This window comes from Zootermopsis nevadensis, unplaced genomic scaffold (genome assembly GCF_977971745.1).
Source record: "Zootermopsis nevadensis isolate Lab colony 2312 unplaced genomic scaffold, Znev_1.0 Znev_ptg000025l, whole genome shotgun sequence".
Taxonomy (NCBI): Eukaryota; Metazoa; Arthropoda; class Insecta; order Blattodea; family Termopsidae; genus Zootermopsis; species Zootermopsis nevadensis.
In genome coordinates this window covers 10,770,111-10,794,674 of record NW_028259157.1, presented here as the reverse complement: position 1 = coordinate 10,794,674, position 24,564 = coordinate 10,770,111, and the positions used below count along the sequence as shown (strand labels likewise).

The window sequence follows — 24,564 nt, the reverse complement described above, 5'->3', positions numbered from 1 at the left end:
CAGTAGTTACGTATTATGGAATAACGATCCTAATGCTCATCTACACGGAGCAAGAACCAACGTTATATTTCCCTTTGAAATACTCTGGACGCAATCGAGTGTATATAATATTCAACAATGGAACGGAACGCAGGATATGCGTGGTTAATCAATATACGTACAGTGTAACTATGTAGGTGGTATTCATGTGTGGCAGGTTTTGACTTTCTGTGACTTGTTGTTATGAAACAGATGGTTCATTTTAGTGTAATAACAAACACGTCCGCTCCGTTTGTGATATTTATCCTGAGTAAGAATTATGGAAGAAGTATATAATGCAAGTGAAATGGAAGATTTGGACTTTTATGATGGTAATCCAGCTGGTGAGAGATGGGCACCTCTAGGAGCAAATGATTTGGATGATGAAGCAACGTGTTATATACAGAATAACGGCCGGTGAGTTACTCTCGTAAGTTATTTCCCAGGAGGTGAGAGCATGTGTAAGGCTTCAAAACCGACAGTATTTTGTTTATAAAGAGTAGGTGCCATAGTAAGAAGATACCAGTATCTAACAAATTCAATTGTAATATTGTAATGGGTATCACTGATCAGGTTCATATCTTTCAACAAAACAGGAATTCGATTTCTGAATTTAATAGGCATGATTGAATTGTCTGGGGTATTAACCCAATTTGACTGCCACTTTGGAATTTTGATTTGGAAGTTACACAATTTGGTACTGTACTGGAACAAATACAATGGCGAGCATATAATCCAGGGACTGGTTTTATTGTATGTCAGTAATACATTCTGTAAGGACATAAGCCACAGTTATTGTGGGCAGATGTTTCAAACTTTACCCTAGCCATATGGAAGTTGCTGCTTTGTACCAGTTGTAAGTGGAATTTTCAACTAAAAATTATGTTATTAACAACCTCCTGAAGTTTGGTTGACATTTCATGGGACACTGTAAGTAGGACAGAATAATTTTCTGCTTATACTAGTAGAAAAGCATGTAAATGATGCTAATAGTCTACAAATATATACCTTATATGCTGGCGATAAAAGATTTTGAGTATAAAAGTGTAACATTGTATTCAAAACAGTGACAAGACTTGTCACATACTTTACGTTGAACTGCAAAGTTGACATCTGAAAATAATGTCAGAATACTGTAACTTCTGTCTTTTGCAGTGGCATTACTGAAGCTGAAAGACTCAGGGATCTTGAAGAACAGCAGGAATTGCTTAATTCATCTCTTATTGCTTTGACTACTCATTTTGCGCAGGTGGGATTTTTAATTAACTCCTTTAATAATGCACATAGAGAAGTATTGTAGAGCTTAGTGTAAAGCTTATGAAATTTCTCTCTCTCTCTCTCTCTCTCTCTCTCTCTCTCTATATATATATATATATATATATATATATGCATACTCACACACACATACCTTGCTACCTGTAAAGCTTAAGAGTGGAAGTGGTCGGACATTATTAACTTGGGAAATTAATTGCAGGTGAGTAGCATCTGGAATTGTTTTAAACTTGTCACAAGTATCAGCCAATGTACCCCTCTCAAAGCATGCAGAAATATTTCTGGGACCACAAGAACTTCTGAAGCTGGAATGAATGGCTGGACAAAAATCCATACATTTTGGGATGGACATTAATGTTTTTATTGTATAATTTTAGCATGCCATCCTTGTGGCTTGAGGACACATGTTAATGGGTGTTTTTGTACATGGCTATTTTATTTTACAATGTGAATCATTCCTTATTCTTAATATTATTCGTAAATTCCAAGAAGTGACTAGTTGTATTATGTTATGAATGAGTAAATGCTGTAAATACAGAATGTCTGAGAAAAGTCAGGGATTTGGTAGTGTAGAAGAGTTCACATTTAGGAAGCATGTCAGGTTTGATGTATGAATGGCTTCTTTGAAACAGCATACCTAGGTTTTAGAAAGAAGCTACACTCAGCTTAATATGTGATTTATCTGTTTATAGCTGTGCAGATTTTGTTTTGGTATACCAGAACATACAATGTACTTTCTCTTGTAGTCACTGTGACTGACTGTCACACACATAACACAACTTAAACCCACATGTGAAACAGTGGAATGGCAAACAATGCCAGTGTACTGTTTATGCATTGCACTGTTAGTAAAACAAAACTTGATTTGTTGCTGTTTACGATGTTCTGTTTTGTTCAGGTCACTAAATACATCTTCTTTAAATCCTGGAGTTCTTTTCCTGCCACTCAGTATTATCTGTACAGAAATGAGAAATTGTTTTTGTAGTTCTATAGATAATAGTTTTGTGTATGATATATAATCTGTGATTATATTTTACTTTGGTCAGATATTTGTGTGAATGAATTATTTCTAACACTTGTATATTGTCCGACATTGTTTTCCATTTTTAGGTTCAGTTTCGACTCAGACAGATAGTTGATGCACCTCCAAGTGAAAAAGAAAATCTGTTAAAGGAACTGGAGGCATTTGCTTTCAGAGGAATACCAGAATTATGTGATGGGAAAATCAAAGGCTTAATGACGCCATCTTCAAATCCTGTAAGCAGTAGTAGTAATGAGATGATGACAATAACAATATATAGGGCGTATGGCATTTACTCAAAGGAAGGATGGTGTTTCTTGCCTTTATTTTCATTACAAATTTAGTGTCATTTTATACTTGCTAATGAATAAGAATGTTTCAAAAGTCAAATGTGATTTATCGATTTCTAGGAAGACAGACGTGGCAAGTGTGACATACTATCTGTAGACTACAGATAGATTTTCAAAGCAGTAATCACATCTAATTGATCTTGTTCTGTGTGTTTGGAGCTCTTAGGTTATAGCTGCTTTGTTATTAGATACAATTTGTAATGGTAACAACAGTTGTCAGATATGATTCCATATTTCCAATACCTTTGCTTCTGCTGCAAAAAAAAAGATAGAGCGAGAGAGATGCCAGAAGCAGAACACTGTCTTTGAAAACCATCTCATATCAGGGCTTATGCATGCACAAGTTTTAAGGTATGCCACAGTTGTGAGATGTTTCTTTATTTATGAATGAACAAAGATATTACTTTGACAAACATTCAGTCTTAAATATATATTTCCTTCCAATATTTCCCATTAAATAATTAGCATAAAATTGTATATTTGAGTACATGAGCTTTATATAAATTTTTAATAGATAAGAAAGCTATTAGTTACAATTTTTCATATAAATGGCATGTAATAAATAAATTATTCTATTTTTAGCAATGTACATCTGAGAACACGAACATCATAGTCAAGTGGGTAACACTACTGCTTTATATTCTAGAGGTTTCGGGTTCAAATCTCGGCCTGGAAACCGGCTATCCTGACTGGGATTTTTCATAGTTTATTTAAGTCACTTCAGGCAGATGCCAGGATTGTACCTTAAATTACACCATGACCACTTCCTTCCACGTCCTTTCAAATTCATTATAATCCTCACTGTCATCCCCTCATCTGACGATATACAGTCTGAGATGCTGAAAAGTGTCATTAAATAAACTAATATGAAATCAATGATTGTGATAATATATCAGGGTTGTATTTTCAGATATTTATTTCATTTCATTCTTAGGATGGAGAAGATTTAGAAGAAAAAATGTTAGCACAGAGAACTAAACAGAAAGAATTAATAACGCAACTTAAAAATCAGTTGGAAGACCTTGAGAAATATGCGTATGAAACAGGTGAAGCAGGATTACCACAAAGTGTTGTCATGGAAAGACAGAGGGTGATAATAGGTATGTATAGTTCCTTGCATGGAGTTAGTGTTTTTTACAAGTGTCAGATTAACCTTATTGTCCATCAGAAATATAAAGTAAATTTTATTAGATTACCATGACTTTCTCTCACTTATAGCTCTGAAATTACTAATGAAACCAACTTTTTGTAGTGTATGGGAATGCATTGTGCTGCCAGGAAGAATGAACAAATACATTCTTTTATTAGTGGTTTAAAGAAGGGCTTCCTAATGCTGCTTACTCAGTGCCTCAAAAATATTCATAGCATTTGTTTTGGATGAAACTAGTTATTATTGGCAGCAGACCTGGTCTTATGCCATGTTTTTGAATTTTTGAATTTCCTTCCTGCATGAATGTGTATGCAGCAGCTGGTATTTCCCAAACTACATTACCATTAATAATGCCATAAACTTCTAACTTTTATCATGAGAGAATGGGGTTTTAAATTCCTGTATTGGTGGGGGGACAGCCAAATTTTGTCTCTGAGATTAATGGTTTAGTGGTAAATTATTGTAACTTCTGACCAGCTGGAAAATGCTTAAGCCATAGTACGTGGCTGATAGACTTTATGTGAACAAATTAATTAAATACCAGTTATTGATTGGTTCATTTTTAGGTTATTTAATTGTTCTTTCAACTGCAGAGGTCATATAGCATTGAATGAAAGATACTGATTATGAATGGCAAATAAGTAAAGACTTTGGAGGGAGGGTTGTTGCCAAAATAAAACAGTCATCTTCATACTGCTATGAGAACCAGAAATCTGATGAGGTTTAGCTTTGACCATAACCACTTTCTTTTATAATCTTACAGACTGAACATTCAGTAGTCATTATGCATACTGTCTTTCTCTATGTAAGGCCTATAATCAAATGATATGTTTTTAAATGATAAATAAAAAATGTGTTGTTTTTCCCCCTCCTAGATCAGCTAAAAGGAAAAATCAACTTAAATGTAGATGACATGGATAAATTGACAGTGGATGATCTTCGAAGTCAAGTTGATTATGCAATAAGCCAGGTAATTTTCAGAGACAAATATATGAGTGAATATCAAGGATTATATGTTCAGCTCCACTGGCCATTGTTATTTTATAAAACTTTTTGTGAAGAGCTTTATTTATTTTTTAGATTTGGTGTAATAAAATTAAGAAAGAAATTGTTTTTGTTCAAGACATCTATCAGTGACTGCTGTTAAATTCTGTGGATGATTTGTAGAATATATCAACAATTTTCAGAAGAGGTTAAGCATGGATTCCTTCATATAGACCCTCTTCCTGCTACTGCAGTGGCATCATTGCAGGCTGACCTTTGGTCCTAAATTTGCCTCCGACTTGGCACTTGTTACATCTTGCTAGTATTTGTCCTAGGGGTCATGCAGTGTTTAGAAATGGACTCCTGAGGCACTGTTATTATGGAGCCCCTGTTTTTAGCTGTGGCCGTCCAGTTTATTTGGATGATGCCCCGGTTTATATTCTAGGTAGTATATCTGAATTTGATTTTAGGGCTTAATTTTCCATGGTAACCACTGTTCATGGAAGAGTATAAAATTAGGTACATCTGCCATTTCGTATGAGAAGCAGTTAACTTGCTGTTAGAATACAGTTATGTTAGTGAGATATTCAAGTAATATCTGGCTCAGAAGATTGTTTACAGGCAGTAACTTAGAAATGAGAAACATATTTCATGTAAACATGGAATAATAATACCAATAGATAAGCGAAATCTATTTTTTGGTCCTGAGTTTCAGATTGATAAGGTTGTTCTGTGTTACAGTGCATAAACATTTGACATCTTTGTATAGAACAAATGTCTGGAAATTTAAACCTTAATTAGTTGTAGGAATTTTGTGTAACATTTAATATTAATTACAAATTAAAATATTTGTAAAGTGAGCATGTAGTTTTGCATGTATATGAATGTCTGCTACATATTCATATTTAGCTTTTTACTGCAGTAGTTACATTGGTGATAGGGTGCTTAACATACAAGCGTGTGTTCTAATTTGCATTTTAATTGGACACCATGACTTTCTGTTAAGAGTTGTTTGCTTTTAACAGAAATGAATCATAACAGTTATAGCTTGAGACAAAGAAATGAAACTTAGTTATTAAGTATAGTTCATACTTGCATTGAGTGCAACATTAATGTTTTTGCATGTTACAGTAATTAAAAGAATGTACTTTTGAGAAGTGTTAATTTTTATAATGTATCACTTGGTTGTGCATTAAATGAATCTTCTTGTCTCTGGAAAATGATGGTCTTGTATTCAGATTCGGCTGTAATCTAAGTAAAGCAAATTCTGACCAATGATTCATCATGTCTTTAAGCATATTGTCGAAGTGATCAGAAATTAAGATGCATTACTTTGTCAAAAGCTGGCATGATACTTCGCATTAAGATCAGCATTAAAGTTGGTGCATTTCAATAAAAAATTTCATGGCTGTGGTAACTATACTAGTTGCTTTAATACTACTAACAACTCAAGTTCTGTTTCTTATTTGTAGCTGGTTAACCCATTGAAGATGAAAGAACACTTGGTAACTCAGCTGAAAACTCAAATTTCTGATTTGGAACGATTCATAGAATTTTTGCAAGGTACTAATGTTTTGTGAAACACTTTGCTTCTGCTTGTGTTCCCTGTTGCATTTCACACATGCTTTTATTTGATGCACTGGAAATGAATGCAGAAAATTACTTGTACTATGCAACTGATGATCCTCCCAATATCCTTATAAAATGTTCCACAGTTTTAAACTGACACTTTATTAATGTTTCCAAATAGTTGTGCCCTGAGTATAATTTTGTTTTTAAATTGTTTGCATGAAGAAGCTACAACTTTTTGAACATCCAACAGATCAGTTTAATTTCTTGAAAGTGAAAAATTGTAAAGAATGATGAAGTTAATAAGGCAACATTATGGCTTTGCATGTGTTTTCAACGTGGTTGCATGTTGAGATGGGTTGCACATATTGGGGACTAGGTACTTTGTTAATTTGCTCTATTGTCGTTGGTAGTAAGTCAGTGTATTTGTGTCATCCACTTTCATGAACTTTTATATGCAACTTATATTTGGTATATAAAAATATTTGAGTGAGTTAATTTTAATTTAATACACTGTATTGAATGTGGTGTGTGATTTCATAAGTATTTGGTTTTCATGTACTGTACTTCTAGGTCATGTTTTCTTGTCCTGTTCATGTTCATATTTAGATTCTGTGTACACACATATTGTGCTCGTTACTGAAATTTTATGATACCATGAAAAATAAATAATGTAAGGAACCTGCCAACATGCATAAAAACCAACATTGTTATAATTTACATTTAAGCAGGAGTGCATGTAATGTCCATTACCATACTGGTTTTTTTCTGCCACAGAGCAAGTCTTTTGTCCCTTTATAAATAAAATAGAACTGATTTATGTATTCTCATCCAATGTTTTCATTAAGAATACTGTTTTGCTACTGTCATTGAGTTTAAACCCAGAATATTATACCACATTTCATGACTGAGTGGAAGTATGAAAGTACTGATGCCACATACAGCTAATGATTTTCTGATGGAGACTTTGAATGATTTCTCAGTTTTCCAGATTCCATGATTATTGACAGGTCCAGCCACCACATAGCAAAGAAATTAATCCATGCAGTTTCTTTGGTTTAGCCTGAAGGGTAACTAAGTTTAGACAGTAAAAACTGATTTCTTCATGGAATCGGCAGTTATAATCATGTAGCTGTGTCACACAATTTTGGACGACATGCCTTAAAGTCATCAGTGATATAAATATTTGTTTTGAAGATATATGTCATAACACAAACTGGAAATTATATTGAATATGTTCTGCATTGAGAACAACTTTGTTTCTGTGCTTGTATGCATACAGTGGCTGTAACATTTCTGTGTTAAATTTAGATACTGCGTAGCATTTAGATGCATAAAACACTTTTTGTAGTGCCCTGAATTAATGATACCAAATTATTTTATTATGAACGTGTAGAACTTCAAAGATAGTGATATGCATTATATTTTAAATACTTTTTAAGAGTTTGTGCTATTATTTCCATGTGAATTTTGTTAATTAGTATAACAAAATGCAATGTGTATCAATTAGGAATAGTGAATTATGTCTTGTAAGTAGTCAAGTAGTCTTGTTAAATTTCAGTATTTAGATTAATATATGTGTCTTCACTTCTTACAAAGCTAATCACATACAATTTCATGCCTTTTTGTTAGGTGATGGAACGACAGAAAGAAGTATGAAACACAAGGAATGTACGTGCAACTGCCCTGTCCATGGTGGGTTATCATCTCTGACAAGAAGGAAATTTCAAAACAAAAATGAGGATGAGGTGTGATATATTTCTTTGAACTGTAGCTATATAAAATAAATATATAACTCTAACTTCGTATATACTTCCTTGCCTTCAAATGTTTCATACAGTTTCTGATACATGCTGCGAACTGATATATGAAGATTCAAGCTTTGGTTATCCCTTTAATTTCATGTTATTAAGACTTGTTTAGATGAGGATCTGCAAAGTGTCTGGTAGGTACAAACACATCCAGAGCAAAGGAACAAACAATGATGTAAGACAGCATCTGATATTTGATATCAGAAGTATAATTTTTAATTGTTTATTTTGCATTAAAACTTAATTTTGATAGACAGAACACAAAAATAAATCATATCGAGAATAAGTAGTTGTTAATAACAAATTTGATACCCATATATATTCTCTGAAATTAAGTTACAAATTTGATTGCATATAATTTTTCTCTTGATGCAACTATTTAATGAAAACAATTTGCATTTAATTAAGAATTTAGCACAATCGTAAATTACAGATTGGGAATAAATAATTATTCGCTTATTCCTGTTTCAGATTCGAGCAGAAACTATAAACATAATGAAGAAAGCAGCTACAATGTTGCAGATATTTGCTGTTGCGCAGTTTGGCTGTGGTAGTGATCACTTCAAAAAGAACACTTTAAAGAAAACAATGAAAGCAAATCACTGGGGGTAAGAATTATCGTAATATTACACATTGTCCCAGTTTAAGAGAAAAATCAGGACTTCTTATTGGCCACTGGAATTGGGCCCCCCATTTTGACCCATCAGTCCAGAAACTGGAAATTGTGTGCCTTTTCATGTATGTTTCTCATTTTGACTATAAGTTTATAATAGGAATAGTCATTTTTTATAACTTTGTAAACTTGAAGCATCTAGACTGCCATTGCTTTTAGACCTGTATGCATTTAAGAACTGTGTTTTACTCCCACTAACACTACTTTCACTTATATCAGTTTTGAAATTCATTTTCAGAGATCTACGAGCAAATCTTGAATTAGCAGTGGAGTGTGTAATAGAACTAGCTTCAAACCCTGAGAATACATTGGACTCTGATTACACTTCAGACTCTGAAGATGCTCCTGTTGTACTCTGTAATGTTAAGCTCACGTCTGCAGTAAGGAAGCAGTTGGCTCTCAGTATTCGTGATTTGATGCAGCATGGGTTAATGCCTGTAAGTATTTTAATTAATGCCATGACCTAAATAAATCAGTATTGATAAGAACACTATCTTTGTGCTACTGGCACTGTACTAGCAATATAAGAATTTGTATAAGTTGTTTGATGAAATTCTTTTTAAAATATCTAAGAGAAAATGTGAAACTACTACTGTGTACAGTGTGTATCCACTTATATACTACACTATAATTCAAAGTGTTAATTTTTAGTTTAGCCTAGGAATGGGTGTACTCTGTAGATATGTATGTATATGTATGTTTTTAAAACATAAGTTTTCTTCTGAAATTATGTTGTATTGTCTTAGTTGCTTAACTTCATTTGTTCATTTCTGATCCTTTAGGTTGGTCAGAGTGTTAGCGTTGTTCCATTTATTGGTTGCTTTCCACAAATGAATACATCTGGCAAAGGAATGCATGCCTGGGAACTGATTTTGAAGTATTATGAATTGAAGAATGGAGAGCGGTATAATTCCACACCAGCTAGAAAGTTATCACAAAGTTTTAATTTGGATATTGTAGGTGGGACAGCTATTTCAAATAAACAGGTGAGATTTTTGCATATTTATAAAATATTCCTTGAAGTTCTTTAATTATATATTATTAATATCAGATGTGTGCTCTTTCTTTTCAGAATTTGCTGGGTGTCATAGGAAATATAATCACTACACACACACAGTACAAGAGGAGTTATGATTCACATTTTAAAGCCTTCATTTGTGCAGCATTGAAGTAAGTAGTCTGCTTGATGCTTGGCCCATAGAGTACAGAAATACTTGTGACTTTTGATAAGTTTTAACTGATTTTCAAATCTTAAATTGGAATTCAGAATTTAATTAAGCCTTTGTTCACCAGAGAAGAAGATTAGGGCTGATGAAGTTAATCAGGATTGTGATTGATACCTTCAAAATTATATTTTTAATGTGTTTATTTTTCTTTCGCTTGTAGTTCCAAAAAGTTGGTTCCATGGCTACGTTTAATATTTAGATGCCTCTCACTACTGGAACTCTACTATCAGTCTTGGAGTTATGTTGCTAAAACAGGTATGGATACAGCAGTACTGCTTAGATGTTTAGTGTAGTAGTGTATTTAAAACATAGTTGCTACAAGGCTCTTTGTGTTTTAGACATATGTTTTATGCTCATATATTACTATGAAAGCGTAATATAGTTGTATAAGTGACCAATGCCTGATGACGGACTGGCAGAATTATGTTGCTAGTAAAATAATAAACATAGACATGTAAATAAATACTAACGCTTGTAATATTGGTTTGTTATGTGAAGATGACTAATATTAATATTATTTTTAACTTTATATTTAGATTAGTTGTCCCATTTTCAGTTGTAGAATTACTTAAGGTGCATGACAAACTATGTCACCAAAAATGGTTATTCTGTCTGCGAAAACACCATGATGACTGAAAATTATGATCAGAAGAAGCATTACATAAAATAAAAAATCAGTCCTTGTCTATTGTGAGTATTTCTATTAGTAGATATACAGTTGTAAAACCATTTCTTTTAGGGATAGTCAGGAAATTTATGCAAATGTATGTACAGTAGAATCAGATATGGCGGCAAATCTTAATGTAAACAAAATGAAAGCTCAAGGTAAAATACTGGTTTTTGTTTAAAACATATTTTTGTGCTTTCCTTCTAATTGTGTACATCTAACTGGAGGTAATTTATAAATTAAATGTTGTATTAATTTAATTATTATATAGTAACGAGTCCAGAAATGTTACATAACTTACTTTCATGCAGAAACAGTTTTGTGCTACATAGTCATTCTAGAGCAATGTTGGGGAAATATTGTTGAATGTATGGTTTTTCTTCCAGGTTTTGAAGATAGTTTCCGTAGTTTGGAAAGATTATCACAGTGCAAATTTGAATTGCCTGTGGATCTGGCAATCCGTCAATTTCAAAACATCAAAGATGCATTTTAGCATTCTGCAGCATCTAGACATGTCTGATGCATACAATGTAGTACTACTGCCTAATAACCAGCATACAGAAATCAACTTACCCCAGCATGAACTGATGTGAATGTAGAATGATTCTGGTATCTTATTTTTTTAAATTTGGTTTAATCAGGTGCATTAAGTTTCTGATCAACAAATAAAATTAATGGTAAGTTTCATGTATGCAATATTCTGTATTAGCAACAAAATTATTTAGTAATTTTAATTAAATATTGTGATGATTCAGAGGAGTGAACAGACTGAAGTATCTCAGTATGTTCTGCTCACATAACGTCCTTACCTTTTCATGGAACATCCTGTTTGAAGTGATGAGGTTCTCTTGACTGAGTCTCAGTGCAGCAAGTGTCATCGTGTGACTTCTGGATGAAATGGTAGCACACAAAGCCAGTTTTGTGGTTTGAACTTAATATTACCCAATGCTGGTCAACAGCCTACTAGACTGATCATAATAAGAATGTCTTAAGCTTGATAGAATTAAACAGTAGTTTTATAAACATTGTGACCCTTGCAGCTTAATATATATAAATAAATTCGGTTTAACAATAGGTATTTTAGCAAAATAAAACATATTGCAGTATTGTCGCCATATGAGAATCCAGTACATTCAGTTCTATAATGAAGAAGAAACAAGTAAATGAATTTACTTCAATAAAAGATATCTTAATTCCATTGTATAGTGTCTCATTAGACCAGCTGCTAGTTATTCATCTGATCAAGAAATTTATGGACTCGAAAAGGCTCATCATGTTCACGCAGACTCTATCCTGCATCTCTTCAAACCAGTTTATGAAGTGGTTTATTCCCTAGAGGTTTTCTTACAAAACTTTGTAAATGAAGATAGCTGTATTCTGGGTTATAACACTGTGTAGCCTGGTAGAAGTTCACAAACATTTCAGAGGTCATTGTTATATCCATCATCAGGGCAAGGGAATGGTAAATATTTTCAAGTATTTCACATGGTTAGTATTGATGTGCCTCTTTACTGGTGAATAATGCAGCATTAACTTCCATCTCCACCCCACCCCCTTCATTTGCCTTATCCTTTTGTGTACTTACAATGCGAATAAAGTTATTTTCTTCCACCAAACAGTTTAGAAAATGTAAAAGCTGCACAGCCATACCTGTGCTGTTCAGAGCATAAGTCCTTAATTTATTTCTGGAAAAAAAATCTGTGACATTCAGTAAGTACTTGAGCTATTTTTGTAACAAATTGTATATTTGGATTAGTAACAAATAATTTTATTGCAACAAAACAAATTACAAAGATATTAATAATGTAGATGAAACAGTCTAAGGTGGGTCATACACAGAAGAAACCAGTTACATGTAAACAGTTCCTTGCTTATTGACACACACGAAGAAGCAATTTTGGTCCACCACATCATCAGACGAGGAGAGCATTATGTTCTAGTGACTGTCACATTGACAGGAAGAAAAATGATATTGTGTACATATAGTGCACTATAAATATAGACAAAAAAATCTTGCTCTTTCTACAGAATGAGTACATTTTCTTTTATGACTTTGTGGGTCTAATTTTGTAGCCTTTTCCTTCAGAATTATATTTTATCATGTGAGGTGATGTGACATGATGGAAAAGAAAAGTCATTGTTCACTTTTTATTCACAGATTAACTGACAACTTTTTTTATTCAGGAAGTTTAGAGTTTATGGCAGAAACAAATATTTTGGTCTCATAAAAGTCAAGACGTATTGAGAGAAATGTAAACTAATCTGTAAAGTGGTATTTTGGACTTTTTCAATAAATTACATTTTGGAAGCTGGATCTTCTTTTGTCTTCATGTAAAGACAGAGACCCTAATGTTGGGCCTGCTGGTTGAGCTGCCCTCAGATATGGACAAAAGGACATGTCCAAAATACCACTTTTATAGATCGTAATGCTACCATCATCAGAAACTTTAAAACTTTGTTTAAATGTAAACTATTTATTAACCAGTAACTCTCACTGTCTAAAACTACATATAATGCTCTAAACCCATCAAATATGAAACATGAGGAAATCTAGAACACATTATTTATAGAGACAGACACTCAAGTTCGGCTATGAGATCCATATGCTTGAATTCCTGTGGTGTATAAGTGAATCGTTCTAAAAGCTTCAATCTCTTTGCATTATCTTGGCCATAGTACAGCTGCAGTTGGTTTGCTAAACACTGGGCCTCTGTTCCATTCTGCATAAAATGACATACATAATTAGTAACTTAAAAGTTACACGAACAACAGTAAAAGTGTCCAACAAATCGCAGGAAATGTTTCACCCACACATCATACTACTAAACAGAAAATTGGTTCAAATCAAGACTTAGTCGTGAGTGTGATTAAAGCTGTACAGTGGAATCATGGATCATGTCACCATAAAACTTGGTATAAATATCATGCCACATATCACCCAAGTTTGTCCTTTTTAATTCAGTCATTAACAAACTTTGAAGAAGCACTGCCACTAGATCCATTGTAGGGTCAGTAAATCTTTTATGGTGACATGTATTTGTGCCAAATGTACAATAAATGTGGCATGCAAAATCTGTATTTAACTTTCGTTTTGTTAATGATGGTGATTATTATTGGCAACCCATCACAACTAAGCAAATGAAATCTGGTACAGTAATAGATGACAAGCGTAACTACAAATGATGTATTGAACACTGGGTTGAAATTTACAAATGTGACTGATTTGGAACTTGACTCCAGCAAAAATTTTGTACAAAGATTGATCAATACCATATTTATTAATGTTTCATGCATTCACGTAGAAGATCAAAGCATTTCAAGGGAAGTAAGCATGACAATTTCATTTGGAGAATTTTATTTGAACTGTTGTGATATTCACAAAGCGTTACACTGTTGCAATCTTTCTAAATTTCAGTAAGAATTTGTGATTTATCCTATTCTTTCTGTAATGAACTTAATATTTAAATTCTGTTTCAGAAGAATGTCTAGAATCATTAATTCCTAGTGTTCACTACATATCCAGGTATTAAAAGGTAAAGCACATCCAAAAATGTGCATATTTGTATAGACTCTCATTCCTCTTTTAATTATACATAGCATTAATTTGCCAATTCTGGTATGGATTGTGTTGCTTCATAGCCTTCCAGGTTGTTACCAGTGTTTTGGAAGAACAGATTGCCTCCATCTTCATAGTTGAATCCTAGTGCTCTGAAACACTGGTATTCACCTACAAGGCTGCATGTCATCATGACCTAGATCACAACTGACACCTTCACTACCACGAGAACCTCGAATCTCAGATTATATTAATTTATTATTCATTTGATAACATAGCAAAATGACCTGGTAACTAGAATTGTGATGGAACTGTTTAACAGGGATTTAATCAGAGTTTTCAATGTATTTTGTGTAATCAGATGCTGATATTGGGGATTTACAGTGCTGTGAAAACCTCAATTTGGTATGATCAAGTTACTTGATACCTGTGACTAATAAAATTTAACTAGTTCAGCATAGGGCAACAAAGATTTAAATTTGCTATGAATTCCTATTCCTGCCATACTTACAAGAATATCCTTATTGTATTCTCCACGCATCAGCACTAGTCCCTTCTCTTTTAAGTCAGTATAATGAGTCATAGTCAAGCACTCTGGGGCATTTTCCTTATGAGCCTGCAACACCAGGAATTGAAAATAATGAATTACTAGTGGCTTCAAGCTATCAAACACATAAACAAATATGTGATCAACTGTATTGATTCTGAGGTTATGTAATTATGCTCTTCGAACTGAAAAGCTAGAAGTGTTGTAGATAATGAATGGTGGGTTAGCAGCTGAGTTGGAACAAAGTGATCTAGGTTTATTTTAAGGTATTTTCCTGGTATCTGCATGTGTAAACCATGGAACACGAATACCCTCAGTCAGAATTGTCAGTTACTTGGCAAGTTGCCTCCCACACATAAATCTAAAGCATTATTGTTGCCACTGTAATGTATTATAGCAGTTCTTCGCTTTAAGGACTGAATTCAGTGAAGTTTAATAAGCCTGAGAACATGTTTCAAATGAGAGAAAATCAAATCAGTTATAAGAATTCCAATAGTCAAATTACAGCACTCAAACTACAAATGATATGAAATACAGCAACCTATAATAAGAGAAAGGTGTACTTTATGGAGTATACTGACATTCCACAGGGGTATTTCATGGTGGTTGTACAACAATGGGAACCCTTGGATTCCACTGCTGTTCAACAGGTTCCAACAATGGGACTTTCATTCCCGCTGTTGTGAAAAATGCAACCTGCATGGACAGGCCTATGAGGTGTTCTTTGCTCAAACTAGAACATGAAGAAAACCTAATATGCCAAATTAATTTTTCTTGGGCACAAAATATCTACTATGCATACCTGATAATTAATAAGAGGTGTAAAATGAGCTTCATGGCCAGAAAACTGACATAAGATGAACTCATATCCTCTGTCTCGTGGAAGTGGAAATACAAACTGTAAAGCACAAAACATGTCCCTCTATAGTGCTACAAGCATTTGATTTTATAAAATTGCATGGCAGAATGCCAATAGTATTGAAGCTTTTATGTTCTCTAATAAAGTACATAACACAGCTATCTACACAACCTGTATTTTACTATATATACTACATGTTTTGGCCTGACTAGATAATCCTCTGGCATACAAACTTAAGTGTGAAGACCCTGTACCATAAACATGTATATTATGACACTATCCATTGCTAGAGCTATGCAACACTTGTACAAAACCTCATTTATATTACACTAGCTATTACAAGTTGATGAGTGTAGCTTGTGTAGAGGGCTTCTTGAATCTATATTTAAAACTGCCAATAAAAGGTTTAATTACTAAAAATATAAGCATAAGGAGAACTGTCTTGTATGTTTTGGTAATGGCTGTTTTTAAATAATGGTTATCAAAAGTAATGTATCAGGCATGATTTGAGTTGATATCCACCATACTAAGGCATTCAACTAATTACGGTCTGTAAGATCCTAATAGAAATTCATATACAACAGTGATAATATGTAGATATGTTAACTGAGTCTGGAAATGATCCCTGGACAGAAAGATTAAATACACTTACTACTGGAAATTGCTGGCTTCTTAAATTTATGGTATCGTACACTATGCTGGGTACTGCTGCTGCAATGACTTCCTTTTGTTTGTGATATTCTTCCCAGATCTGAATTGAAAATATAATAAATAAATAACTGAAATATTATTGTATAGGATTTGAGGTTGAGTGTGAAGATGGCTGCCTCTTCTAAAGTCTGATTTAATGTAAAGGAAATGACTTTACAACACAGACACCATGTACTTCAACCTATCTAGCATGTACTCCCCTCAACTGCAAGACTTGTTACAAAATTTGGATTATTTGTATTTATTAGATAAAGCATAGACATAATGCAAAATAAACTGAACTACTAAATTCAGGTTTGTTGGAGAAATGTAAAAATATGTGAATATACAATCAATTATATTTCTTTCAATGCTTTACATAAATACTGTAACTACTTAAAAACTATATGAGCAAAAAATACATAACTGGCCACCTTGATGTAGAAATACACAAAAGCATAGTACTATGTGCAAATAACATGAACACAGTGAGATCTGACCTGTTTTATTTCTTCACACTTCTTATCTGCAACTAGTTCCATTTTCATAACATCATTCAGTACCTGTAATGTAATAATGGTTGTTCTTTATGAGATGACTGGACATTGTCTTTTATGTATTTTTGTGTGGTTTATTTAACAATGCTTCAGTTACTCAGACTGTATGCCATCAAATGATTAATGAATTGAAAACATGTGGAAAGAATTTGTCATGGCCAAATTTAAGGTATTACCCCCCAGAATACACTTAGAGAGGCTGAAGAAAACTATCACAAACCTGTCAATGACAATCTCTGGGCCAAGATTTGAGACCAGGATCTTCCTACTATAAAGCAACAATTCTAACCATTCAGTAATGATGTTCAGTGTCATGTCAATTCTATACACTTATAAAACAGATTTTATAGCTTCTAATGAATAAGGCAGTGTTGTATTAAAAAAATGGGCTGAAAAGTTCTGTGATAATTTCTGTTTAACTGAATATCAGTTCCCCACCCCCCATCTCAGAATTCCATTCCCATGACATTTATGGAATATTCCACAAGTATTTCTACTGTGTGTCATTTGCAATATCTTCTGCAAAGTTCATGCCCTTTGTTGTTACAAATTGTTTCTGGCATGTGTTATCAAGATGCACCACTTTATTTATGAATGCAAAGAAATTATATTACATGGGACATGAATACTATCTTTTGAGATTAATATAAAATGAGTGGAAATATATGTTTATCACATATGCTGTACAGCAGAGTGGGAGTTAACCACAGGATAATCCTGAAATTCATATACCATTATGAGGATACTATCAACTCTGAAATTTAAAATAACCAAGACATCAATAGAAGTATCTTCAATGACTATCTGACATGTCTCATTAAACTTCATCAAGAGTATTTTCACCTTTTGTTTTGTGAATGTAGGAGAGTGGCATTTTGCAATGTCTTCTTTGGGATGTAATAATGATGAAAACTCTCTTTCTTCGCCATATGCTTGTTTAATTGTAGTATTTTGTTCCTTATGTTCTCTCAGCCGGGTCATAAATTCTCCTGGAGATGTACTGTAAAATTGAGAGAGGTGATAACCAATTAGCATGATAATTGGAATGCATACAGCAAACTTTTCAGGGCTTCAAACATATGCTCCAATTATCATTAAACTTTTGTGGAGTCTGTCAGCGTGAAATATGTAATATAAACCATTCTAACGTAATTCCAAACTTATCACTGAAGTCAGTGGTTTGATGTTACTAACTGGTGCCATTCAAGAAAGTTCCTTAAAATTTTGAGGCATCACGCTTGCGGCTACTGTAAAACTAAAAACGTAAAAACAAGGCAAAGAAAATGTAATAGTAACAAGTGTTTTGGGGTGTGGACTGGCCACAATCACAACCAAAGCACAATAAAATAATTAAAAATTACAATATACTAATCTAACCTAACCTAACCTACCGCTACCAGGGGCATACACTTATACAAATACTACAATCCGAAAAACAAACTTCTGAAATGCTGTTATCTTCCTGCAGTATTTCTCGTAGTATGGATTATTTTGCAAGTCTTCTATCGCTTTTTCTGCCCGAAAGATGGATGACATAATATTCCGTCTTTGTTGAAGTAACACCCCCCAATTCCACGCTACTACAGCATATCCTCTACTAAGTACTGCCATTATCACATCATCCAACCGAGGTCAATAAGGTAAAATGTGCAATGTTGGTGACACTGATAATCCGTGCTGTCAGCTTTACTAATCACAGATTATTAATTACACATGGAGGTGTTCCTTTTTGTAGTTCAAAACTTGTTGCCTGCAGAGTCACAATCGTAGACAATTAGCCACTCACGTTACATTACTCTTCACGTTACAAATGATACACCATATTTCATAATATATGGTACTGTATCGTCTAAAATTAACAGAAACAAAATCCTATTGTCATATTATAATGCAATGTAGCAATTTTCATTCACAAAACTTCTAGTTTTGAATTTAGTCACAACATATAAATTACGTACGACAAACCTCAGATTCCCATACGTCTAATTTTTTATCTGTGATGCTTCCGGTGATAGTAATCGATGTAGACGTAGATACAATGAATTTATGAACGAATAGAATGATACTACGAAAGTTAATGCTTATCAGAGATTAGCAATAAATTTATGTTGTTGGTAAGAATAACCTTCAAATGTCATGTGAGACGCGCCATGTTGGACAGAATTTTTACTACGACAGTTGGCTGATGCGTAGGTGTTAAGTTGAAGGAAAGGATTTGGTAGACTGATTTAAAATGTCTAACGGGTCGCTGTCTTCGAGCACACTTGTTGCTAGACTTTGCCATATTATTCAGTGGAAGCATTTTGACGGATATGGATTTAATTTACACGCAGAAAAAGGCAAACCGGGCCAGTATATTGGTAAAGTTGATGAAGGATCACCAGCTGAGGCTGCAGGTTTGAAGCAGGGCGACAGAATTATTGAAGTAAATGGTGTTAACATTTCAAACGAAAATCACAAGCAGGTGGTACAAAGGATAAAGGCAATTCCAAACCAAACGAAGCTGTTGGTAGTGGATTCTGAAGCTGACAAATATTTTAAAGCTAATAACACCATTATTAAAAGCACCATGCCAGACGTATTGCACCTCCAGACACCTATTCCTAATGAGGATAACGATATAGATGTGAACGGAGAAAAGAATGATGGAAATTATGAGGACACACATTCACACAAATCTGAAAGAAGTGCTGCTTCAGTTGAACCTGAGGTAAAGATGTTCCTTATTTAGATTTATCTAGTAATTTACCATGTAAAGCAGTTAACTAACTGGCTTTGCATAAAATGGAACTTCACTACCATGGGAATCTGAAATCTCACTTCTCTGTAGTTTATCTAAATATGCACCATCATCCTGTTGACAGTAGTGATTCATCAAACAATTATAAATGTGTGTGTGTAAATTTATGATATGACAACATTGAAGTAATTGGTATTATTTGACCTATTTGTATTTTATTTGCTTAAAAGTGTTCAGTTTTGCATTTATAAAAGCCTTTTCACCTGTGCCTTGGTTTTCAGTAAAAAATTTATATCAGAAAGTTACATATTCCACTGGTGCATTACTTCATAATTGTTTGTTAATCTAATATACAGTATGACTTTGTTATTCAGTGGCTTACCATATTTGTTGATCACACAACTGCTGTAGTCAACACCTTTCCATGTTTATTAACTCCTTTTCTTGTTTACTAATGTGGGATAATATTGACTACAGCAGTACTGATATATTACTGTAATGAGGGCAGACTTTACTCCCTGATTTGTTAACAGCTGTGGATGAATTTTGAATATAAAGAATGCTTCAGTAATACCTGTTATGTATTACATATTAATGACTGGACCTGTTGGTCTCTATACTTGTATTTGGGCAGTACCTAGTGTGGAACTTCGCCAAGTTGCTAGCTGTCCAAAGTTCATATTCACTCGCCAGTCAAGATCAACTTCCATCCCATTTGTCGATATGTCACTACAGAGTGTTAACACTACTGCTTTGTATTTAGGAGATTGTCAGTTCATTGATGCTTAAATATCTCCCACATTTTTCATTTCCAGACTCAGCCTGAGAAGCTGTCATACAAAAGTAGTAGTACTGGCACTACTCCTTCAAGTGAGCGGAAACATGAACTGGGATACAGTACAGAACCCCAGGTTGACTCTGCAGATGAGGTACTGTAATTAATTACATTTAAAATTTGTAAGATAGTTTCCCTAATGTACTACTCCATTATAAGAGTATAATTGTCAATATTTCCAACAATACATTATTTACAGATATGACATTTGTGTCAGAAGAATTCTGCTGCAGTATGATAAATCCAATGTCATGTTGTTTGGAATTTAGCATGTATAATCCCACTAATATAAAATATTGTACATTTTTTACTTCTTTATTTAAAAGTATGGGTGTGTTGCCTGGTTCACACACATATCATTAGTTATTGTATGTATTTGAACTTTATCCATTGGCTGAGATTTAAAATATATTAATGTAAGAGTTACTGCCTTTGAAACATAAGTTTTGGTATTTTAAATTTAAGTTTCAAATGATGGATAAAAACCAAATCAAATGCCATAATAATATTACCCTATTGTCATCAAATTTTAGAATGATTTATCTTTAATGTGTCAAAATTATTTTTTAATAATAGACTGAGGAGCAAGGGATTAGTAACTTGGTGTTGTACAGCAGTTAGCAAACATTACCACCCAAGCATTCAGAGGAATAGTGAAGTTTATTTAATTTGTTCTTCAGTAATGTTTAAGAGTATGACTGGAAAGAGGAAATATTCTGGGGAAAAGTTCATGGTATCTAGTTTTGGGCTTTTGTGAACTATGAAAATTATTGAGCATGTATTAAATGTTCCTTAATTTTTTCATGTTGTGTATAAATTTACAGGGACTTTCTTCTGTTGAAACAAGTCTTCGACCTCCTTCCAGCAATGGAAGTGACGATACTTTAGACCACAACAATCGAAACAGCAGCCTTAACCTCAACATGACTGCTAAGGAACTGCGTGCTAAGCTGGCATCTCGCAAGAAATATGATCCTAAGAAGGAGTCTATGGACTTCAAGAAGAAGTTTGATATTGTTCAGAAATTATGAAATGTGTTTTCAATGTATGTATTAACAGGAACAAGAGAGGGCCAATTCTGAGTATTATGCATAATATATGTAGCTATGTTCCATACTTCCAGACAGTTCAAGCCACAGTATTGTGCCTTCTGTAGTAGTACTTACCCGTGAATTGCATAAGATAGCCGTCCATGTGCAGCAGGTCTGTAGCAGTCTGTTACACTATTAACAAATCTCTTTATTAGTTCTAATATGATGCAGCACACATTGTGCCAAACCACTTCATAATTCAAGGTCAACTATTGTTATAAAACCTGTATAGTCTTATGAAGTAATTTGGGTAGCACAAGTGGAGGGTAGATTATTATTAACTGGTTGGTTGTTTGCACTTTAATTACAAATATAGAATTAGATGTATTACTAATAATTAATAATTTACATTCCAGTACTTTTACCATGTGATAATTTGTTATTTACATTGTAGAAAACTGTTGTATAAGATAACTATTCATTTTAAGGCACTCATTTATGCCTTACAGTAAACCTTTTTCTGGTAGTGTTATCTACTTAATAGATATGAAGCATAGAAGGCATGAAATATTTTTAAGTACTCTTTAATGAGTTTCATTAACTGTCAATGAAGTTCATTTAAATAGGAATAGAATGTGCTAATATTTCATGTTTGTGTTATTAGAATAGTATTTGGCCAGTTTGTTGTCACAGATTTGAAGAGTGGCATCACCAAAGGACTTACTTGCTAAATGTAGAAATATATTTCATATCCACAGTCTCTGTCATAATAGCCAAGGTATTTTAATTATACATTTGCCTTACAATCAAATGTCTTTCCCAGCAGCAATATTTAGATCTGCAGGCATCTTACTTATACATATCATTTAGGTATTGTGCCGTATCCAGAAATAGAATAAGATTAGTAGTTAATAGTCATCATGACGTGATCACAGACTAGAAACATAATTGTAGTTATCATTTATCTCTTACATGTCCAATCTTCATGGAATTGAAGATACATCTCAAAAGATGTATCTTCAATTCCTGCATTTTTTCACATTTAGATCTGAGTTGTTTCATATAATTTTACACTAAATGGAATGATTAGTGACTCATTGGGTTCATGACTGAAAGAGAGATGTTTCTGTAGGATTTGAGGTTTTCACGGCCGCAAGTCTGATGATCGCTCTCGTCTGGGTCGTTGCGCCATGTAGTCTAGTAGAAGTTTACCAGTTGCCCTGATTATGGAGGCAGCAAAGACCTCTGAAACGTCGGTAAACTTCTACCAGACTACACGGCGTAACAACCGAAAAGACAGCCATCTTCAGAGATGTTTCTGTTCTGATAATTCTGTGTAATTGAAGTTTAGTTGAAAGAGCTTGTTGCACTGTTGCTTGAAAAGTGTGTGGCACTGAATTCACTATTTAGACCACTTTAAGAGTTCCTCTATATTTTGCCAGCCAATAGAGCAAAATATGTATTGTCAGATCTGAACATACTCACTTCCAGGTACTCTCCTGCTGGCTTTCCTCTTAGTCCAGGTCATTTTTAGCAGTGACAAGTTTTTCAGTATTACATAGTAAAGAAATTAATGGAAAATGATCTGCATATGTTGAAGGAATCATAAAATATACATGCACCATTTAGCAACAGAACAGATAAAACTGAAAAATGTTTTTGTTTTATCATGACATGTTGCTGTATTACCCCAATCAGATATATTAGTCTGGTCAGAGCACCAGTAAATGACCAAACTCGAATATGGGAGTTATTGTGTTTAACTAATGTTAGACTACTCTTGAACAGAAGTGCCACTCTTTAAGTGCTTGTAAAGTTTCTAGAAGGTGATGTATGAATACCAAATGCAGAACAAGTATGAAAATGTAAAATTGTAAGCTATGTAAAATACAATTAACCAGTGACTTTTGCCTAATGTTTCTGATGTTTGTGGTCATTGGTAAGCCAATGATGCATATATTTTGCTTGCCAATTGGATCCTTGGATTCAAACACTGGTTCATGTGATTGATTAAGTTTATACATTTCCATTGAAGATTTTAATTTTTATTTCTTTCATCTTATTTTCTTGCTTTCCACTGTGAAGAACCTCCCCATTATTCATATAAACTTGTAAGAACATTTCAATATTTTTGAAAATCTTGATTATGATTTTCATGCATGAATCTGCTTTTAACATGGGTCTTTTCTTGCGTTCTTCATTGTGCGAGTCAGAAATTAACCAACAGTAACATATATCTCGAATACATTGTTTTTAAACAAGTAATGTTTAGTGTTGCACTTAAATGAGCAAGTGGCACTTGGCAGAATGTTTTATTTGCAGATGATAAAATACATACGTTTTTGTGTAAATATCTGGTAAAATTAAGTACTTTTACCATATGCTGATTACAGTAGATCCATAAGAATGATCATATGATGAAAATCATAAATTTTTTTTATGACAGTAATTTTCTTCATATTTCTGAAGTGCCTTACTTAAATCACCACATGCCTGAATGTTTTTATGTAATATTTTTGTAGTATAAGATAAACTGTAAATTGATATAAAACTGCAAATACTGAATCTGATTAACTTTACACATGCATAACAAAGTCATGGGATGACATTTATGTCTTACACGTATTCCTGTATTTCTAAGTGTGAGTTATAAGCACTGAAAGAAAGTTAAAATAGCATATACACGTGTTTCTAGGAAGACTACATGACGTGTTTTTGCAATGTTCTTTGTCTTTGACCTGAAGGAAACAGTTTCATACAGGATAACACATACATTACTATTACAGGTAACAGTTTTAGGAGGAATTATTTAATAAAGATGTTTCTTGTTATGTCTGTGTGACCGTTTTCATCGAATTTATTTGAAATTGTGTAAAGGATGTTCATATTTTGTGCTCTTTAATATTGACAGTTTGTTTTACTGTGAACTTTTTCTAGTATATAATGTTAATAAAACATTTTTATCTACACAGTGTATATTACTACTATGAATGTTGTGTTTCTTTCCT

The 24,564-nt window shown here is 33.4% G+C and overlaps 3 protein-coding genes across 3 annotated transcripts; 2 read left to right on the top strand and 1 right to left on the bottom strand.

Moving 5' to 3' along the window:
• Window positions 1-146: 146 nt before the first annotated feature.
• On the top strand, window positions 147-14,757 carry LOC110838552 (RUN domain-containing protein 1). Its single transcript, XM_087355674.1, has 13 exons — window positions 147-435; window positions 1,174-1,267; window positions 2,401-2,547; window positions 3,596-3,761; window positions 4,687-4,781; window positions 6,268-6,358; window positions 7,997-8,112; window positions 8,647-8,783; window positions 9,087-9,285; window positions 9,631-9,834; window positions 9,921-10,018; window positions 10,235-10,329; window positions 11,128-14,757. Exons 1-13 carry the CDS (start codon window positions 299-301, stop codon window positions 11,232-11,234), a joined length of 1,686 nt encoding a protein of 561 aa, XP_087211800.1. The 5' UTR covers window positions 147-298; the 3' UTR covers window positions 11,235-14,757.
• Window positions 12,494-18,628, bottom strand: LOC110838540 (ATP synthase mitochondrial F1 complex assembly factor 1). The gene is made up of 7 exons (XM_022081837.2): window positions 18,392-18,628; window positions 17,794-17,950; window positions 16,894-16,956; window positions 16,356-16,454; window positions 15,647-15,742; window positions 14,809-14,913; window positions 12,494-13,461 (listed from the first exon to the last, which is right to left on the bottom strand). Exons 1-7 carry the CDS (start codon window positions 18,559-18,561, stop codon window positions 13,306-13,308), a joined length of 846 nt encoding a protein of 281 aa, XP_021937529.1. The 5' UTR covers window positions 18,562-18,628; the 3' UTR covers window positions 12,494-13,305.
• A 374-nt stretch (window positions 18,629-19,002) lies between these two features.
• LOC110838541 (uncharacterized) lies at window positions 19,003-24,523 on the top strand. Its single transcript, XM_022081838.2, has 3 exons — window positions 19,003-19,660; window positions 20,506-20,619; window positions 21,350-24,523. Exons 1-3 carry the CDS (start codon window positions 19,184-19,186, stop codon window positions 21,554-21,556), a joined length of 798 nt encoding a protein of 265 aa, XP_021937530.1. The 5' UTR covers window positions 19,003-19,183; the 3' UTR covers window positions 21,557-24,523.
• Window positions 24,524-24,564: the final 41 nt, after the last annotated feature.

What these genes read in the sequence shown, in the direction of transcription:
- LOC110838552 (XM_087355674.1), top strand. Translation starts at nt 299, where the DNA reads ATGGAAGAAGTATATAATGCAAGTGAAATGGAAGATTTGGACTTTTAT. An exon ending in TATATACAGAATAACGGCCG is followed by an intron (nt 436 to 1,173) that starts GTGAGTTACTCT and finishes TGTCTTTTGCAG; the next exon opens with TGGCATTACTGAAGCTGAAA. An exon ending in TGCAGCATGGGTTAATGCCT is followed by an intron (nt 9,286 to 9,630) that starts GTAAGTATTTTA and finishes CTGATCCTTTAG; the next exon opens with GTTGGTCAGAGTGTTAGCGT.
- LOC110838540 (XM_022081837.2), bottom strand. Translation starts at nt 18,561, where the DNA reads ATGGCAGTACTTAGTAGAGGATATGCTGTAGTAGCGTGGAATTGGGGG. An exon ending in AGTGTGAAGAAATAAAACAG is followed by an intron (nt 16,455 to 16,893) that starts GTCAGATCTCAC and finishes TTTTCAATTCAG; the next exon opens with ATCTGGGAAGAATATCACAA. An exon ending in GAAGCCAGCAATTTCCAGTA is followed by an intron (nt 15,743 to 16,355) that starts GTAAGTGTATTT and finishes TGTGCTTTACAG; the next exon opens with TTTGTATTTCCACTTCCACG.
- LOC110838541 (XM_022081838.2), top strand. Translation starts at nt 19,184, where the DNA reads ATGTCTAACGGGTCGCTGTCTTCGAGCACACTTGTTGCTAGACTTTGC. An exon ending in CTGCTTCAGTTGAACCTGAG is followed by an intron (nt 19,661 to 20,505) that starts GTAAAGATGTTC and finishes TTTCATTTCCAG; the next exon opens with ACTCAGCCTGAGAAGCTGTC. An exon ending in AGGTTGACTCTGCAGATGAG is followed by an intron (nt 20,620 to 21,349) that starts GTACTGTAATTA and finishes ATAAATTTACAG; the next exon opens with GGACTTTCTTCTGTTGAAAC.